The sequence below is a fragment of the Hemitrygon akajei genome, chromosome 21 (assembly GCF_048418815.1).
Source record: "Hemitrygon akajei chromosome 21, sHemAka1.3, whole genome shotgun sequence".
NCBI classification, from domain to species: Eukaryota; Metazoa; Chordata; class Chondrichthyes; order Myliobatiformes; family Dasyatidae; genus Hemitrygon; species Hemitrygon akajei.
Window position 1 is genome coordinate 37,535,990 of NC_133144.1, and position 20,694 is coordinate 37,556,683.

General features: G+C 38.0%; 1 protein-coding gene across 3 annotated transcripts in view; it reads left to right on the forward strand.

Annotated features, from left to right (window-relative positions):
• The window catches only part of sec31b (SEC31 homolog B, COPII coat complex component), a 91,031-nt gene that overhangs the window by 2,059 nt on the left and 68,278 nt on the right, over positions 1-20,694 (forward strand). For all 3 annotated transcript variants that reach the window (XM_073025252.1, XM_073025253.1, XM_073025254.1), the window contains exons 2-10: positions 1,976-2,068; positions 3,986-4,109; positions 5,757-5,943; positions 8,157-8,252; positions 14,601-14,741; positions 15,751-15,893; positions 17,076-17,175; positions 17,383-17,544; positions 19,411-19,563. In XM_073025252.1, coding sequence (XP_072881353.1) covers positions 1,990-2,068; positions 3,986-4,109; positions 5,757-5,943; positions 8,157-8,252; positions 14,601-14,741; positions 15,751-15,893; positions 17,076-17,175; positions 17,383-17,544; positions 19,411-19,563 — 1,185 coding nt within the window. In that variant the 5' untranslated portion in view covers positions 1,976-1,989. The remainder of the gene's footprint in view (positions 1-1,975; positions 2,069-3,985; positions 4,110-5,756; positions 5,944-8,156; positions 8,253-14,600; positions 14,742-15,750; positions 15,894-17,075; positions 17,176-17,382; positions 17,545-19,410; positions 19,564-20,694) is intronic.

Sequence of the window (20,694 nt, forward strand, 5' to 3'; positions counted from 1 at the left end):
TGCCTCCTGCATTAGTGTGTCAATAGAAAAGTGCAAATTTTAGCTTTGCAAGCATTAATTTTCAAAAATGTAAATGTTAGAGAATTTTTTTGTATTTTGTTAAAGTAACATAAAAGTAATAGACCACTTTTCAAATAAAAACTTGATTACTTTTTGGGTATATAGCCCAGTGCATGATCAAACAAAGATGACAAACAGGATGCTAATGATCAATGACATGATGAGTTGAATGAACGAACTGATTAACTGAAACAGAAATGGTTGTAGAAGGAATCAAGCTGGGCAAAGATAGCCAAACTAAAAGGTGAGGGTGTGGTACCTGTGACAGTCTAGCCTTCAAATCATCAATTCCGCACCATGGCAAAAGTGAACATAACAACAAGACACAAGGAGGTCACCCTGAATCAGCAAGGTCTCTTCCAAGCACATATTACAAAGCAGGCAGGGGTTTCAAGATGTGCTGTCCAAACTCTTCTGAAGAAGCACAAAGAAATGGGCAAGGTTGAAGACCAGAAACACAGCATTTGAAGCTGAGTGCAGGAGAAGGAAGATACATCAAACTGATGTTCCTTCTAAATCAGAAGAAGTCCACCACTGCTATCAGCTCTGAACTCACAGAAACCATTTGAACCCAAGTACACCCCTCTACAATCCAGAGAAGTCTTGTTAGAAGTGGTCTTCATAGAAGAATTTTTGCCAAAAAGCCATTCATCCAAAGTGGAAGCAATGCCTAGAGACTCACCTATGCACAAAAACATAAGGACTGGGGTGCTGAACAATGGCAGCAAGTGCTCTGGAGTGAGGGGTCAAAATTTGAAGTTTTTGGCTGAAACAGGAGGCAGTTTGTCTGTAAAAGATGTAGTCTGCAGCCAACATTGAAGCATGCTGGAGGTTCTCTGCAGTTTTGGGGCTGCATTTCTGCAAATGGAGTTAGTGATCTGGTCAGAATTAACGGAATTCTCAATGCCGAGAATTACAGGCAGATTCTCATCCATTGCGCAATACCTGTCAGGGAGGCATCTGATCAATCCCAACTTCACTCTGCAGCAGGACAATGACCCCAAACACCTGGTCAAGGTCATAAAGAGCTATCTTCAGTGGAAAAAAAGAACAAGAAATTTTGTATGATCTCCACAGTGCCCTGATCTCAACACCGCCGAGGTTGTCTAGGACTATCTGGAGAGACAGAAGCAAATGAGACAACCAAAGTCTGCAGGGGAACTGTGACAAGTTCTCCATGATGCTTGGAAAAACCTACTAGCCAATTTTCTTATAAAATTGCATGGCAGTGTATCTAAGAGATTTGATGCAGTTTTAAAGGCAAAGGGTTTTGATTATACACCAGATATTGATTGAATTTAGCTTTTTACTGTTTACTGCTCTTTTAGTGATTTTTTTTGATATTTAGAAACTTCATTATTTTGAAAGCATCTTCTCTTCACTGAATATTTTAATAAAGACTTTATATTGTATATAAGTGTGTCTGTATGTGTATACAGTACTGTGCAAAAGTCTTGGATGTGTGTGTATATAAAATATAGCTTTACATATACATACATCCAGGTTTATCCTTGCACTCTTGATACTGTGAACTCTTGCCTCCTTTTAGCACAGTGAGTTGGCAGCTACTAAGAAGCTGACTAGTTTCATCTCAAGGAATTCATTTTTCAAAATTAATATCTGGGCATAATAGCAATAGAAGATCAATAGATTAATAGAAAATCTAGTCTACACCATCTAGGCAAATGGATGTCAGGATGATGGAGGGATATGGTCATGGTGTGGGGAGAAGGGATTAGTGTTTGGGTGTTTTTGATTTGCTTTTTACCTGATGTGGCACAACTTTGTGGGCCGAATGGCCTGCTCCTGTGCTGTACTGTTGTCTGTTCTATGAATGATGGTAAATGATCCTGATGAAAACATTGTTCACTTTCTAATATTGGGCAGTTTGTCATGATCACTTTTTTTGTTTTAGGTTAATAAGATAAAATGAAACTGAAGGAGATTGAGAGGACAGCTGTTCAGTCCTGGAGTCCTGCTTCACATCATCCCCTTTATTTGGCCACAGGTAAATGCAGAAAATGTTTCAAATCACAAGTATCCTACAATGTAAAGTTTTTTTAAAAATTGCTTCCATGTTGGAATTGGTGGTATTCTTATAAGCAATTTTGTGTATATTGAGGGCAAACCATATTTTTCTTTTGGTATAGTTATTAACAAAAATTCTTTTTTGTAAGTATATGTGATAACTTCTAAATGTGTCTTTCAAGTGTTGTTGGTGGATTTTAGTTATTGTTGTCACTTGGTGTTAGTTAATATTAACTAGGTCAAGATACAATATGTTCTGCATCTCTTAAAAAAAAAAGCCTGAAAATCAATATCTGGCAAACACTACTGCTGCATAAGTTTGACATTTTAATTCTCTTAGCAGTTTTTAAAATTGTGTGAAAGGAATTTGCACATTGTACAATCTTGAATGACTTGATTGAACATTAGTGCATGAAGCAATGTGCATTGTCCTCTGACAGCGCAGGCAAACCATCGTATTTATTGAACTACTCTTTGTACTTCAGTGGATTGCCTGCAGATCCAGCATCTGCAGATTTTCTCATGTTTGTACCAGACCAAATAATGGTTTTACTGTGGGTCTGTGTCCAAAGGTGTGTTTATAAGAGTCTGCAGCTTTTTATTGTCATACAGCAGAACTTTTTGTTGAAGTAAGCAAGATCAGGACATATTAGATAGATTGGAATGTCAGTAAAGTATTACTAAAGTATAAAAAGAGCAATTGTGAATTTAAATATTGGCTTTCTTGATCACTACTTCCTAAGTACCTTATAGTTAATAAAGTACATTGTCAAGTAATTTCTACACAAAGTCTCACCCAATAACAACAGTGTGTAAACTTGTAGTGGTAATGGTGGAAGAATAAATATTAGTGAAGGGACCAGGAAGGCAGTCATCTCTTTGAGTAGTGTAATGGTGTTCTGCACTTGAGAAGTCTTGGTTTAATATTTCAACAATAACCAACTGTATTTGCATAAAATTTTTAACATATTAAACAACCTGATTACTAAAATTGACATCTCAGATGAAAAGTGGCAGCTTTGACAATACAGCATTCCAATTGTAGTATTCTGAACAGTTAGCCCTGATAATGTACTCTAGATATTACACAAGGAAATCTGCAGATGCTGGAAATTCAAACAACAGACACAAAATGCTGGTGGAACACAGCAGGCCAGGCAGCATCTATAAGGAAAAGCACTGTCGACGTTTCGGGCCGAGACCCTTCATCAGGACTAACAAAACGTCGACAGTGCTTCTCCTTATAGATGCTGCCTGGCCTGCTGTGTTCCTCCAACGTTTTGTGTGTGTTACTCTAGATATTATTGGGATTGACTGTTCAGGATATTGGATTCAATATTGCTCATTTCAGCAACATGATTATCAACACGTATAATAGTGACTATGTTACTTAACCAATCCCCCATTCAGCAACACACTTTCATGCTTTCAGCCAACATCATTAAGATAATTTTCTTGGTCCCCCTCTCTTGTAACACAGGGCATATAGCTCAAGACTGATGATTGTAGCTTTGGGCACTTAACACAATATTTAATAGCACGTCTGTATACATTCGGCATAACACAGGAATGTGGATATAAAGGCAATCAGAAAACATGATTCTTTAGTTCATGGTCTTTGTCCATATCATATGTGACTTCAGCGCACTGAATTTACGACAAAGTGCTTTGGCACATTCTGATGTGAAAAGAGCTATAAAAGTGGAGTTTTTATCTTTACTGTTTTCTTCACCATATATGTTACATTTCCAGATCCTATCTACTATTCAAATTGTTCAAGCAATGGTCATGGACTGATGGTTAACTTTTGAAGAGTTCATTAACATCACTTTTAATTTGCTTAAAACTATCAATTATTATTGAAGAGTAAGTTATACTATTATCGTTTAAACTATAGGTACCTCAGCACAACAGTTGGATGCTACCTTCAGTACAAATGCAGCATTAGAGATCTATGAGCTGGATTTTTCAGATCCATCATTGGATGTAAAGTTGCGGGGCTGTCTACCTGCTACCACAAGGTAAATATGTGGTGTACATACCTAACATGATAATAATCCATAAATTACTAAAGAGAATTCCTGAGCAAATGGCACTTATTTGTAGTAGAACTTAGCTGTTTGAATATGTTTGTGACTTGTTGGAATAATTTGACTATTGGATTAAATTCTTAGAAGGACTCGTTGCCTACTTGGAACAGTCTCTGATCCATACCTTCTTTTATGTCACTAACTCCATTGGTACTGCTTCTTGTACCTGTGCTGAACCCATCTATTTTATCACCTTTGCCACTAACTTCCACCCCACTCTCAAATTCATGTGGTCCATTTCCAGAACCACTCTTTTTGACTCCAACTCAGAGGGCAAAGTACCCATTGACTCCTACAGCTACCTTGACTACACCTCATCCTACCCTATTATCTTGTAAGGCTGCCATTCCTGTCTCCCAGTTTCTCTATGTCTGCTGCATCTGCTCTCAAGATGAGGCCTTCCATTACAGAATGTCTGAAATACTGACCTTTTCAGGAAATGGAGGTTCCTGTTTACTGTGATTCATGAAGCCCTTTCTGATCGCCTCTGTTTTTTTGGACCTGCTCTCTCCCCACCTCCCTCCAATTAGAACAGAGATAGAGTTCCACTTCTCCTCACCTCTCACCCCCATTAGCCATTGTGTCCAGCTCATCATCCTCAGTGATTTCCACAACAGCATTGTTATCCCATTACCAGCTTCATCCCTTCCCCACCTCTTTCTGCTTTCAGTAGGGCTGCACCTTCCACCATTCTTTGTCCACTTATCCCTCCCTTACCCCTGGCATATTCCTGTATAATTCCACGAGTTGTAATGCTTATTCTTATACCTCCCTCCTCTCTTTCATCTGGGGATGTTAAACTGCCCTTCCAGGTGAGACAAAGATTCGCATTAACCTCTTTCAACTTCATTTACTGCAGATAGTCTCCCAGTGTGGCCTCCTCTACATCAGCGACACCAAGCACAGTCTGGAAACCAATTTGCAGAGCAGCTGCATTCATCTTGAGCTCTCATTTGAAGGCCATTTCAATTCCTGTTTTCATTTCCATGCTGAACTCTCCATGCTCAGCCTTTTCCACTGAGTGAGACCCAACACAAACTAGATGAACAATAACTTATATTCCTCTATAGTGTCTACAACCCAATAGCATGAACATTGAGTTTCCCAGTTTTAGGTAACCAATATCTCTGGTGTGCTTATCCCCCTTTTCCCACCCTCCCTCTCTCCTCCTCTCCTTCTCCCTTATCATCAATACTCTCCATGTCCCCCCCCAGCCCCCACCATCTTTTCCTCCCTCCTTCCCTTTCCTTGTTGTTTCATTGGCTTCTTTTCACCACCTCCCCTCTCTTTATACTGACCATCTCTCCTCTCTACGTATACAGGGTTCTGATCCATAACATTGACAGTTTCTCCCCGTGTACTCTTCTGCAAATGTTGCTCAGCCCATGGAGTTTCTCCAGCAGATTATTTGTTCGAGGAGCTCTCATTATGTAGCATAATTTTGAGGAAATAATAGAATCACTAGCATTATTCTGTATAACTTCAGCAGAACAAAAGTGGCAAGATGATTTGAGGATTAATGTGGTTTAAAAGTTTTCTTGGGGTGTACAAAGAAATTGTATGTGGTAAATGTTACAGATTTCACAAACTTATTTGGAGCAACCATGGTACGAGTTCTGATGGAGTTATAGCAGCTGGAGGGGACACTGGGACCATCACCCTTTATAGCGCAGAACAGATTCTTACAGCTGGGAACGATCCCATCATTGGCCAGAGTTCGAAACATGGGGGCCCTGTCCGAGGGTTGGATTTTAACCCCTTTCAGGTATTGAAACTGTGGTATTGCTTACATTTAAAAGTACCTTCACCAGTGAATAATATATAGTATTACTTGCCGTTATGTTTCTCATTTTACAAAACAGCAGGAAACTTGTCATTTTTTTTGCAAAGTAATTAACATGTTTGTGGGTATCTAGTGTGCATTTTTTTTTAAAAATCATGAATTGATTACAAAGGTATACTGTAACAAAAATTCCATCTACCGTAGATTCCGGACTACAGAGCGCACCTGATTAAAAGCCGCTGGCTCTAATTTTAAAAAGAAAATCAATTTTTTACTTGTACAGGCCGCACCGGATTTTCGGCCGCAGGTGTCCCACGTTGTAATATGAGATATTTACACAGAAAGATATTACACATGAGGATTTTTTAACTTTTAATTAAATCCATATGGTAACATAAACAGATACATATTGCAAATGCTTTTTTTCGAACCGTGCCTGTAACGCGGCTACTTTTAAATATACGTTGCGTATACTTTTTTACTGAACAACATTCCAATATCTCCTAACGACTGGTAAAAAATATATATACTGCAGCCTACCAGGAAAAGTTATTGATCGCCTTTAACTTAAAAGCAGCGTTCGCTCAGATCCAATGCCGCTCGCGTAATGCCGCTCCCCCCCTCCTTCCCGTTTATCGCAAACTGGCATTTTTCCCACAAGACGCGGCGAAACCGGGTGTGACGTCATAGCATCCCACGATGTAGTACAGAAAACAAATATAGTTAAAACACTTCTAACTTTAACTAGAAGATGAATTACTAAGCGAAAATATTATAAACTAAATAACTGCCATAAAGGCAGCACAATGCTTTTCTTCGAGTGTTTTCCATGTTGATGAGGGTGAGTACAAATGACTGATTTACAATAATTTAATTGTGAAAGTGCGCTTGATTTATCGTACAATTTCATTGGACCTCTGTGAACTACTCATCAATTTTATTGGTCTATTGTTACGAGGCAAAATGTTTTTGGCGGCATGAAAAAAACCATGCATTAGCCGCACCGTATTAAAGGCCGCAGAGTTCAAAGCTGTTCAAAATGTGGGGAAAAAGTAGCGGCTTATAATCCGACATCTACGGTATATTATCCAAAGACTTGTAAGGGTCTTCAGTTTTCAATTGGGCTGCCTAGTTTTTCTGTTAGGAGGGTAATACCGACTTGTAAGGGTGGGGGGGGGGGGCAGAGATACGAAATACATACTTCCAAAAGTTGGTAGATGCCTCCAGCATTCCTCTTCCTGTATTCAGTATGACTTGGTGGATAATAATTCAAGGCATATTGTTAAGAATAGTAAAAAATTATTGATTCTTTATTCATTAGTGCTCAATGCAGTTTGTGGGAAATGTGATATCACTTAAATTGTGCTGATGGTATCTTTAGATGGGAGTCTGTTCAAGCAGTTTTAACCTGTACAGAATGATCTGGTATTATATTTTTTGACACAATCCCAAATATCCTCCATCTAACTCGGGAGTTTTGAATGAATTGTTTATTCTGCTATACAAACATGGCAGAGAATTGAGATATGATTTTGAAGAGGTTCAATTGTCTAAAGAAAACTTGTAATCTAATAATAAACAGCAGCATGGTTTTGGGAAGCAGTGAAACACTGCACCGTACTTATCCAAGTTAACTGGAGTGCTTGTCAGGTTAATTGATATTTCTGCAATATGACATGACTTTTAGCAGTGATGTGGATAATGCAATTTGAATTTAGCAAAGACGTTCATGAAAGGGGAAAAAAATGTAGCAAAGATACGGCCAATAAAGATGCTCAGAAGTGTTCCTTATGTCTATTTAGATTTTGATATTTCAGTCCCCCTGATTAGATCACTCTGGATGTAGACAGAATGTATTGACATTGGAAGGGCTTAATTTGAAAGGATAGGTTGTGCATAGCCCAAGTTATATCACTTTTTGTGATATAACATATCATTTGTTCTGTAGGACATTAAGGTATACAGATGGCTAAAAATCAATTCCTGGTATAATTAAATATCAGACCAGACACCGGGGGTGGGAGTGGTTACAGCATGCTTTAACCTTATTTTTTTTTAAAAACTTTTTTTTTCAAATAGTTACAGAATAAATGTGTATGAAAAAAAATGTGTTACCCAGCCCCCCTGCTTTAACCTTATTGTTGTATTATGAAATGTTGGGTTTGACCTTTGAATTATTATTTTGTTTTTCTTAGAGCAACCTCATTGCTTCTGGAGCTAATGATTCTGAGATATATATTTGGGATTTAAATAACTTCAGTACACCAATGACACCAGGAGCAAAATCACAGGTATGTTGCAATTATCAACATTGATGTATACTGCACATCGTATCTGCGTCTCTGTTAATTGTAAAGATAATTGCTCCCTGGTTCATAGGAGGGAGGCTATGGGGTGTTGATTTGTTCAAGTGCCAACTCCTGATCATTAGTCGTGATACTTTAGCCTCCTTATTTGAGTATATAGACAACACCATTAGAATAGCAATCTTAACTGATACCCTACTTTTAATATTGTGAATGAATTTTTATATACATTGAAATATGTTTAAATTGTCCTTGATATCAGTACTTGAACCTCAATAAATAGAAACTGCAGTATTTTTCCAAACTCTATATTTGGACACCCCATAAAAATATTTACTTAATCTTTTATGGCAATAAGAATAACACAACTCTTTTGCTCTCTTTTTTTCCTATCTAACCATATACAGCAAAGAGAGGTAAGGTTTGAATTGAGAATTCTGCTGTTTGTAATATAAGGATCTGCATAATTAACTCAGCAGAATCTCTCTTTTTATGTGCTTCTTTGTCTATTCTCTTTTCCTTTAGTCTGCGTCTTTTTTTTTACAATGTAATGTGGCTTTAAGTACAGTATCATCTATGTTTCTTTTCTGTTAGTCATAATGGGTGTATGGCTCCCTCTGCATAAAGGCCTTGTGAATTTACTCTCTTCTCAACATCAAATGAATGTGGGTCACACTGACAACACACTCAAAATGCTGGAGGAACTCAGCAGGCCAGGCAGCATCTATGGAAAAAAGTACAGTTGAAGTTTCAGGCCGAGACCCTTCATCAATCCTGTAATCCTGATGAAGAGTCTCTTCCCAAAACGTCGACTGTACTCTTTTCCATAGACGCTGCTTGGTCTGTTAAGTTCCTCCAGCATTTTGTGTGTGGTGCTTGGCTTTCCAGCATCTGCAGAATTTCTCTTGTTTGTGGTGGGTCACCCTGAAGTGTGTTTATTACCTTGAGTGCATGTGCCTTTTGCTGCTTGGTTCTGGTGATCTGTAGGACTGGGTAGTTTGATTTAGTGGCATAACATGAATTAGCAGACACAAAGTTTACATTGTGCTTTTGACTATCCTGGTGAGAGGATCTAAGATGATCCTGGTGATCCAAGATGGCGGCGCGATGCAGCTTGCAGTGGCCACTCTGGAGCTGATATGTTATTTGTTAAGCGGGGTGCCGTGCGCAATCCTAATCTGATGAAAAACGGATGTGGAAGCACGAAGGAACATCTGGAAATCTCCAGGAAGGCCCTCTTTGTTGCTGCTGCTGCTGTGAGGTCCGGGTCTCTGCTGAGAAGAACAGGCTCCCGGTCCTCGGGGTCGCATTGCCGATGGCCGTTGGTGGGGGCGTCTTAATACACTCGGCAGAGGATGGTGCTCGGAGAAGCTGTGCCGGAGGGGATGGTCGGAGGCTCAGAGGTTCGAAGGACTCGGAGTCCACTGCGGTCAGGGCGCTTTCAGTGTGTGCTGTGTCTGCAAGGCTGGGTTCGACGGAGCTTTCGTTGTGTGCTGCGTCTGTGAGGCTGAGTCAGGCAGCACCGTGGAAGTCCATAGCAGGGGTATTCCCCTCTGCCGCCTGCGTGGGATGATGAGTCTGTCGGGACCCTGAGGACTTGTGGAAACTGTGTGGTGGTTTCTTTCGAACTTACAGTCTTTTAACATATTTGGACTATTTTTACTGTGCCCATGGTCTGTTTTTTTTTTTATCAATTATGCTATTGTTTGCACTGTTGTAACTATGTGGTTTTGTGCAGGTCTTGTAGCTTTAGTTTTTGGTCTTGTTTTGTCTGGTGGCTTTGGAGCTCCTTTCCGAGGAACACGCTAAGATGGCAGCGTGATATTAATACGCAGCAGCCTCTCCTGACTCTGGATTGGGGATTGCCAAACGTTATGTGGATTTTCTAGTGTAGTCTGTTTTGTCATGTGCTTTTGTGATATAATTCTGGAGGAACGTTGTCTCATTTTTTAACTGCATTGCATTTGTGGTTTCTAAATGACAATAAACTGAATCTGAATCTGAGGTGGCTCATACCTTTTTTAATGTGCAACCTTAAGACATAAGATCAGATTTAGGCCATTTGGCCTTTTGAATTGGCTTCATCATTTAATCATGACTGATTTATATAGCTACCTTACCTCACCTCCCAACCATTTATTAATTTTCTGGCTTATATATGTCCATGAATTCTCCGTGTCATTGTTGGACATGCATTCATTGGTTTATGGCCATAGAAGGAACATTTATGTTGACAACCATACAAATCTATTAACTACTTCACATTAAACTTTGCACTATATTCAATATGTGTATCTCCACTGTAATCTCCATTATCTCTCTTCCCTTTAACATTTTTCTTCCTATCTCTGGTTGCTGAAGTTTTTGTTCCTATCTCATTGCCCTTTAGTTCACATGGACCTGTTTTCAATCTGAATGTTTTCCGGTATCTGTGATGCTATTTTGTGAGTACTAGTTCTGTTTGCAAATCTCTGCTCATCTTTCATTAGGGTTTCTCTCATTTCATCCATCGTTCATCTCTTCATCCATTGTTCTCAGATATCAACTAGATTTGCATAAAGTTCACACAATTTTTGAAACCATTTATAAGAGTATTAATGTTATTTAATGTGTATATTTTATGCACATTGGAGCAAAGTTGTTCCTTGTTGGTACCAGAAGTTAAAATTTAAATCCATTGCTGTTGTACATATGGAATATATGGATATAATGTAGTCTCAAATTATTAGTAGAAATTTATGGTATAAAATGATAAAAATTACATTAAAATTGGCAGAGCCAGATACAAATGGTATTGAAAGAAGTACACAGAACTTGGGTGTATAAAGGTAGGTAATACGTAGTAGATGTGTTACATTAATACTTCAAAAGACAACATTTCTGTGAAGATGGTTGTTGATAGAATACACCCATATGAGCAAGAAAACAGAATCAGATGCAGATAAAAGTAATCTTTTCTTTTTCAATATTTTTAATTAATTTTCACATAGAAGAATACAGAGTACATGAGGGTATATATTACGAATCAAAAAAAGATAGAGTAGTACCTAATACATTATATTTAAATCACACTTGCAATCACAGTACCGTATATTCATAATTAAACACGTACATTAATTAAATTGTAATTTGAATTGTAATAATTTTATTATAAAAAAATCTAAACCCAGTATCAAAGTCAAAACTGTTTGGTAAAGAAAGAAAGACGGAAAAAAATCCTTATCACATAGTGATTTATGTTATTAGCCAACATCTGTACTTTAACACCAAATCAAAGGTTTTGAAAGTAGTTCAAAAATGGTCCCCACTATGTTTGAAAGTCTTGGTTAGAATCAGAAATTGAACAACGGATCTTCTATAAATTTAAGCATGATATAACACCACGTAACCATTGAGCGTGAGTAGGCGAAGCAACATCCTTACATTTAAGCAACACCACCCTCCTAGCTATAAGAGAAATAAAAGCCAATATATGCAAATCAGATGTCTCCAAAGTTATGCCTTTTTCTTCAACAATACTGAACAAGGCAGTCAAAGGGTTAGAAAAGTAATCTTGAAAATCAAACTGATAGATTAACTTTAGCGAAAATATCCCTAAGAGTTCGAGGTTGGTGAAACCAATACGTAGGATGTCTAATCTAAAATATGTTTATGTACATACAACCAAATTCACATTGGCATTTTGGGATAATATACAGGGGCTCAAGAGACCTCACTCATGAAAATGCAACTTTACACAAATTCTCCTATACATTGGTAAAGGATTTTTGAAGGTAATGATGTTTCATGGTATTCAATCATGGCTATATACAGTATATTGAATTAGTTTAATGATGGGTACTGTTTAGGAGGTTACCAACTAAAATGAAGGAATTACAGTAATTCTGGCACTATAGAATGTAGATGGATATGATATGGGTTGTTAGAGAAAATGGACATTTCAAACTTGCTGACAGTTCTCAGGGATGGAGCCCTTATATAACCTGTTGACTGCCTGTATACAACTTTCCTGTCAGGAATGCACTTCAATCCAGACTGATGAGATAGAGTGTTGGATGTTGGCTCAAATTACTTTATACCACATCAGTGACAGTTTGAAGTATACAGACTAGAAGATCCTAAATTGTTAGTTTACTTCAGCTCGCTTTTTTTAGTTGTGTTTCTTAAACTAATACCAGTTCCTTGGTGTAGGAGTTTATTTCTGATTGCTGCTCAGTAAATTTTAATGGAAATTGTGTCAATATTTACTGAGGACATATAGGCTGTTCTGTATGCCTTCACATTTGATACTCAACAGCTTGTATTTGGAAATTGTTTTATACTCATTTACTAGGAGTTTTTTTTAATGAGAAATTAGATAATTTTATTTTAAGTGCGAATCCAGATTAATTAAGACACAACTTGTTTTGTTCTGGATTTCTGCCCACTGGTTATCACTGTTAATGAGAATAGAAATCCTATCTCCTGAGCTTAGATTTGAACTGTTTGGCATTTGGCCACACCAGCCTCTGTTTCTTGATGATATCCAGGGCAGAAAGCATGAAAACATTCTGATCGCCAACTTTGACAAGTTACATCTTGATGAACATGTGCAGTGTTTTTAAACAAAAATATATAGTAATCTATACCAAAAATTAATTTGTAGGAAAAAGAGATTAGAGAAGAGGGAAGTGGATTATTATATTTTCAGTAAATCATAAAATGATAAAGCACAAAATGGGGGCAGGTGTATCAATGGGCACTCTGATCCTCTCTTGTCTGTGTAAAATAATGTCAACCAATTTTTCCTCTTTTCTGTTGTTTCCTTCCCATTATTTCCTTATGAAAGATGCCATTGAATGATCTGCCATTATTTCAAGTTGTGGATGTGAGGTGATGTGATTGACAGATTGAATTGTGATGTGAACAAAGAGTCAACTTTTGAGTTTATTTGTCACAGGATGTAAATGTTGTTGGCAAGACTGACATTTATTTATTTCAATCTGTCCCAAATTTGCCCTTGAATTGGGTGGTTTGCCAAGCCATTTCATAGTTCAGTAATTTAACCACATGGCTGTATGTAACGCCAATCGGTAAATGCACAATGCGAGAGGAAGCAAAATTTCTGTCTCCTTCACCAAGAAGTTGTCTCATAATCAACTTCCTAGCCTTTTGCTTCATCCCTCCCCCTCCAAGTTTCACCTATTGCCTGGTGTTTCTCTCTCCCCTCCAGCCACCTTTCAAATCTACTCCTCAGCTTTTTTCTCCAGTCCTGCCGAAGGGTTTGGGCCCGAAACATCAACTGTACTTTTCTCCATAGATGCTGCCTGGCCTGCTGAGTTCCTCCAGCATTTTGTGTCTGTTGCTAAAATTTCTGCCTCTCATGTTTCATTTTTGATAAATATATTCCAGTTAATTGAGAAGTTTTCAGTTTAAGCTGTGTATAACTAAGATTGAAGGCGGGTTTGTTCCATCAATTATTTGCTCATTGATGCTCTTTTTTGGATTATTGAAGATGTAAATGAAGCTGAATTCTTTTTTGATTTCATGTCTTGCCGATCCTTCAAACTGAGTTATGTTTCTCTTTAATCTTATTCTCCCTGATTGAGATGGATAAACTTGCTATCACTCTATTTTTCAATGTGAGTCTAAGCTAGATGACCATGTTAAATCTTAATTGAAAGTCTGTGCCATGTTTGGTCAGTTCTTTTATTTTTTCCTCTGCATTTAAGCCTTTGTTGCACTTGGAGTTCTTCCTACCTCTCACCGAATAAAGCCAGACTAAGCCTAAAGATGCAAAGATCCTTTTAAATTTTGAAGTTACTGTCTTGTTCAGGGCTTATTTATAGATAAAAATAGAAAATGCTGGAACAGAAATGTTCTGATAAAAGGCCATCAATCTTTGGCCAAAGCAGCAATAATATTGCTATTTTCTGCAAAGATCCTGCCCCACCAGTTGGGTATTTTTGGCATTTTCTGTTTTTAATCCTTGAATTCAATTATCCTTGCAGTGCTCTAAATCTTGTGTTCATGAGCTTTACCACTGTTGAATATAACTTAATACAAGCTTTTACTCATCCTTGCATCCCCATAACCCTTAGTGTCTGTCTACTATTTGTGAAATACTGTGGGGAATTTCTATTGTTAAATATGGTATTTAAATGGAAGCTGTAATTTATTTTGTAATTTCTCTCATTTGATTCTGTGGATATGTTGGTCCTTGGTGAACTTTTGTTTCAGGCTGTTTGAGGTCTGTGGCACAGTTAGTGAAATCACGTGTTGTATCTTGACATTATAGACATTTGCACTGAAGGTTTTGTTTCTTTTTCAATCGGACCTTTTGAATTCATGCAGCCTTCTGAAGACGTTAGTTGTGTGGCCTGGAATCGACAAGTGCAGCATATTTTGGCTTCTGCTCATCCAAGTGGCAGAGCTGTGGTGTGGGATCTGAGAAAGAATGAACCTATCATCAAAGTTAGTGATCACAGCAATAGGGTGAGTGCATTGGTTCACATCCCAAAGGTATCTTTCGTTGCTAAGGGCTTTTGTGTCTGGTGGGTAAAAGTAAGATTGTATTTAGTGCCTAATCATAGAGAAATTAATTGGCAACTAATGACTCTGTAGGAAACTGCCTGCTAGCAGTATTTTTGTGAGGCATCAAAACCCAGGGTATTCTGGAATATTCTGAGCTGAGCCAGGGTAGGGGGAAATAAGCCATATGTAGCTATTCTGCTTTATTCCAGCCATAGTGCCACATAATGGGCCATGCTAGTTTGAATGGGTTGCTGAGCTTTATTAAATTTGTCACAGGTTTTTAAAATTTCAATATATATATACATTTATAGCTAAGTCAATGCCAACTGATTTTGAATGTTTCTGATGATCAGACATTTAGAAACAGAGAACTGATAGCACAAGCTGTCAAAGGTCATCAGGTTGATGTGGTCTCATATTATCCAGAATCCTTGATGCCATGTATTTCCCACTCTAGCTGGGGGAGACATGGAACCAAGGCCTCGTGGGGAGCTGTGCTGCAATGGAGAGTAAGTGTGGATGGTGGGTCAGATCAGGCATGATCCAACTAACATTTAAATGTTCATCAATTGTAAAAACTGCATCTGTTTTCAAAATCAGTAGGTTAGTTCTTAGTTCACTCACTGGTTCTAATGAGCCTTAGTAGGAGAATGTCTGTCTTGCATCACTAGTATGGAAATAGATTTCATTAATATTACCCAGCTCCTTGTTGGTGCAAGCTATAGCCAAATATGTTTCCAATTTAAGAATGATTCAACACACAAATGCCAGAAAAAAATACTGTTGGTATTCCAGTCATTTGGTTTTCCTGTGAGCTAACTGAGGCAGTGAAAAGATTTTTTGAACATAATTTGTGTTATTCTTGGTCACATTAATTTTGTGAAATCAGATTATCTCAGATCTTTCATCAAATGACCACTGAAATTTGCCCAGGTTAAGTAACCAACATGGTTTCATTTGTCTTTCATAGATGCGATGTTCTGGAATGGCTTGGAACCCTGAAGTTGCCACTCAACTAGTTCTTGCATCTGAAGATGATCGTATGCCTGTGCTGCAAATATGGGACTTGCGGTTTGCAACTTCCCCTCTCAAAGTCCTAGAGAATCACACCAGGTACTGAAATCTCGATTGGTGACAGTGTTGCAATTGCAAACCTGCTGCCTTTAGGCAACAAAAGGGTGTGGTGGATAAGGAGATAGGAAATTTGTTAGAAATGTGATAGTGGCAAATTGTCAGGATGATTGATTACAAACAAATCAAAAGTTTATGAATGGGTCTTGGAGAATTGTCATCCATATTTTCAGTGGTAAGTTGCTTGCTATCTTTAAATTTGACTTTTCCCCTCTAGAAAGTTATGTTCACAGTTATTAACTAATAATTAAAATTTTCTTTCTTTTTTGTAGCTGTTCTGTTTCCTCATTCTGCCTATATATATTAACTTTTCCTCAGCTTTTGAATCACACTCATTCTCTCCCTAGTCTTGTATATGATCTATCAAACCCTCTTATTCTACTTTAAAATTCTCCTTCCTTGTGCTACCTATATAATTATCTCTGGTGCTTACCTTTACCCTGAAAATAAAGGTAGACACCAAAAAGTGTTATAGAACATATTAAACATCTGAAATTAACAAGATTCCTGTAAAGCAGGAACTGAGCTGCTTTAGCGCCTTGGAGTCTAATAATTGTGTTGCAAAATTTGAAAATGGTACTGTTAGCTGGAAGCCACCATATTGACAAAGCAGTAACATTTTTGACTGATTTGATTGGAATATATGCTTGGTTACAAGACCAATTTGCCAGCTAGAGAGTTGCTAAACTTTGAGCTAATTATAATACCATAAGGCATAGGAGCAGAATTAGGCCACTCAGCCCATCGAGTCTGCTCTGTCATTCTGATTATGGTGTAAGTGTGTGTAAAACAAAACATTCATTGGGAATATAAGGCACTGGACTGGGAAATTCTGTGTTCATTCTGATCGTTTTAAAATTTTGTCAGAAGTAATATGTCTGGAAATGACTGTAATCTTCAATTTGGTGGTATTATTTTAAGATTTCCTGTGGCTTTTTTTCTACTCTGTGCTCATACCTACGTTTTAAAAACGATGCTTCAGGCTCTTCTTGTTCAAGCTGTCCTCCTTTCACCACAACCCTATCACTGTAACTCTGATGCTTCAAACTAGATTCAACTCGATGAGGAATCATGGAAAATTAAACTGAATCTTACGGTCTAATGTTTCTTTATTTTTAAGTACAGCTTTTGCATGATATTCTTATAGTTTCCATTTTATCATAGAGGTATTCTATCCATATCGTGGTGTCAAGCTGATGCAGAGTTGCTCCTTAGCAGTGCAAAAGATAATAGGATCTTGTGCTGGAATCCTAACAGTGGAGAGGTGGGTGACTGTCATTTATAGTTAGTACAACAATGCAAAAGTGCTAATATTTTTTAGATGATATAAAGAACTAACTATTATGTAAGCCATGGTGGTTGATCTGTTAATGGGAGCAAATTATACTAACTGCTTCAATTATCAATACATTAATGAACAGTTTTGCTAACCTTTGTGACGTGATTTGATGTTTCTGTGGATTGATTTCAGGTAGTCTATGAGCTTCCAACAAGCACTCAATGGTGCTTCGATGTCCAGTGGTGCCCTCGTAATCCTGCAGTTCTGTCAGCTGCTTCCTTTGATGGCCACATCAGTATTTACTCTGTAATGGGAGGGAGTCTTGAAGCACAGAATCAAGACCATGTTGACAAGGTGGGTGAATTTCTCTGTAGTCAGATAGTGTAGTACATAATTAAGGGATATAATTGGAGAGCTTAAGAAATCAAGTGCAGGATACAGAGTATTTAGGAATTGTACTTGCATTAACTTTCATCAAAAATAACTGAAATTTTATTCTTCCTTTTTATTATAATGGATTATGCGTGATTTCTTAAGGGGACATGGATACAAATTTCTCAATTGCTCCTTGCTAATGCATTTCCTATAAATATGTGGGTGTGGCGACCCACTTTCTGTGCAGGCGAACCGGCTCACAAATAGCCAGTGCGCAGGGGGAGACTTTGGTAATGCACCTCTGACGTCATTTCCACCCGGAGAGGGCGGGCGCTAGGGATTAAATGCCAGCGCCGCGAAGTTTGAATAAACTAGTCTCGAAACGACTTACCGACTGCGTGTCGTTATTTCAGCGCTGTGTGTAGCACATCGCTACATCGGATTGTTTTCTCACCACACCCTGCTATTTGCCCCACATTGTTCCTCATCCTCCCCATTCCTCTCCATTTTCAGTAGGTTTCTTATTAAATTGGAGTTCTCTCCAACTTTAAAGCAGGAACATGTCTTTGATGTTCTCTTTGATCTACTAGCAAACCTCATGGTTTATACTGTTAATTAATGCAATTGCCCAACTCTGCAAAATTCTTAATATCCCTCATAATATCTCATTTGGCATTCATATTTTTAACTGATAGTATGATATTGACTGCCATAAGGAGCTGTGATTGTTTATAGCTCTGAACATTGTGTTGATAATTCATTGGCATTTCAAAATCCATACGAATGGGGGAGACGAGTGGGCTATTTGATTCTTAAAGCTTGCTCTGCTCTTCAGTAAGCTCCAAACTCCTGCAGATCCCCAGTAGCCTTTTGCTTCCTTGCTTATCAAGAATCTATTTTCACTGTCTTCCACAACCCTTTAAGGATAAGGCATCCAACCCCTTCTAGGAATCAGTCCAATAAGCCTTCTCTGGACTGCTTCCAATACATTTACATCAGCCTTTAAAGAGAGCAAGACGGTACACAGTACTTGCAATATGGTCTCACCTATAATTGAAGCAAAACTTCTCAACTGAGATATCAATTCTCTTACCAATAAACAATATTATTCTGTTATCTTTCCGTTATGTTTGCTATGCCTGCATGCAAACATATTGTAAATCATGCCATAGGACTCCCAGATGATTTGCAACTCGGAGCTCTGCAGTATCTAGATCATTTTGTATTTGTCCTGCCAAAAGGACAATTTCACATTTATTTGTTTGCTAGATCTTTGCTCCCTCAACCCTTTGTAGTGTCCTTTATAGTATTTCACAAATTGATCCCTGATCTAAAAACACACCCACGCACCCTGCCCCCACCAGGTCAGGTGGGAAATGTTGGCCCTTAATTCTTTTCTTCGTGGATGCTGCCTGATGAGTTGGGTTCTTCCAGCATTTTGTGTGTACTATTCTGGATTTCCAGCATCTGCAGAATCTCTTGTATTTATGATTTTCTGCTCTCAGATCTATTTTTATGCCATCAGCAAATTAATACCCATGCCATCTGTACCTTGTAAAACTTAGAGGCCCCAGATGTGATCCCCGTGGTACACTACTTTTTCCAAATTGCCAACCAGAAAAAGATTCAGTTTTCCTTCTCTGTTTCTTGTAAGCCAGCCAGTCTTCTAGACATGCTAACATTTTACTTTCTACTCTGTTAGTTTTATTTTCCACATCAACCTTTGATAATGGCACTTTATCAAATGTCTTCTAGAAATCCCAAGTATAGAGAGCCATTTGAATCTTTTGTTTTCTGCAACACTTAACTTTGAATGTTTTAAAATATTGTGTCTTTTGGTTTTAGATTTCTTCTTCATTCAAAAACTTGGACCCTTTTGGCACTGGGCAGATACTTCCACCACTAGATATCCCTCAGAAAGCAGTTCAGCCCACTGTGATCCTTCCCTTGAAAAAGCCTCCCAAGTGGATCAGGAGACCTGTTGGAGCATCATTTGCTGTGAGTCAGACCGGTTTTAGCATTAGTCTTGTCATTTTCCTTTCTTAATAATTCACTATATTGAGATTTTGTTATTTACACAGTTTGCTGACTAATTTTGAAAACCTGTTTATTTTAAATTTCAAAAGTTTGAGGAGCACAAGACAGAGCCCACATTGAAGGCTGACTTCATTGTCATAGCAAGCACAAAGCCAGGTTTTGTTTGCAGCACACGAGTGTTGGGCTTTGTTCTGGGGGAAAATGAGGAAGATACAGCTATCAGGAAGCTACAGGAAGATAAACTAAATCGAGAAAATTGCTGTGAATCCTCTCATTTATTTAGGACACTATGCCACCTAACAGAGATAGGAGTCTGTTGCTGAACAGTTTCGAACTAGCATCAGTCACGTGCACTTGTATGGCTATTTAAACACTATACCGTGCTTAGAGCAAGCAGTTTTTAAATAGCGCCAATTACTCATGTTTGTGTTCAAAAAGCACAGATTTTTTTCACTAATAGTTGGCGAGAAATAAGCAGCAAGACAATTCAGAACATTTTGGTCATTGCGGTTTCAAGCATCCAGGTTTGGAGATGCCAGAGATGGTGGAATGAAAATGAAACAATTCACTGCTTCAATAAGTTAAGAACTATGAAGAATTTGAATGTATCAACAATCATCTTGAATGTTACAATGAAAATGAAAACTTGGATGCAAAAGTTGAAAGACTTACATTAAGGCAGTCGATTATCTGCATTAGATATCTGTGCTAGCGAACACTGGATGAGTTCCTTCATTGGTAACTATTGGGAACTAATACAGTTTTAGAGTAGTATTGGTAGTGTTCTCTGTTTATTCTGTATTTCATTTAAGTACGTATTTTGTCACTCAGTTAAATGGTAGTTTGCCTGTTTTATACCTTTTGGCTAATTGAGACAGCTGCTTAATGGGCCAAAATATACAGGTTCCGATGTGTCCCAATTAAGCAAAATCCACTGGCTTTCCTTCTATCCCCCATTCCAAAAATGTGCAGGTTGGTAGATTACTTGGCCACTGTAAATAGTCTGTAATGTATGAGTGTAAGGATCTAGAGATTCTGGATGGATATGTGGGGAGAACTAAATGGAATTACTGTAAAATGAGTGTGTCCACG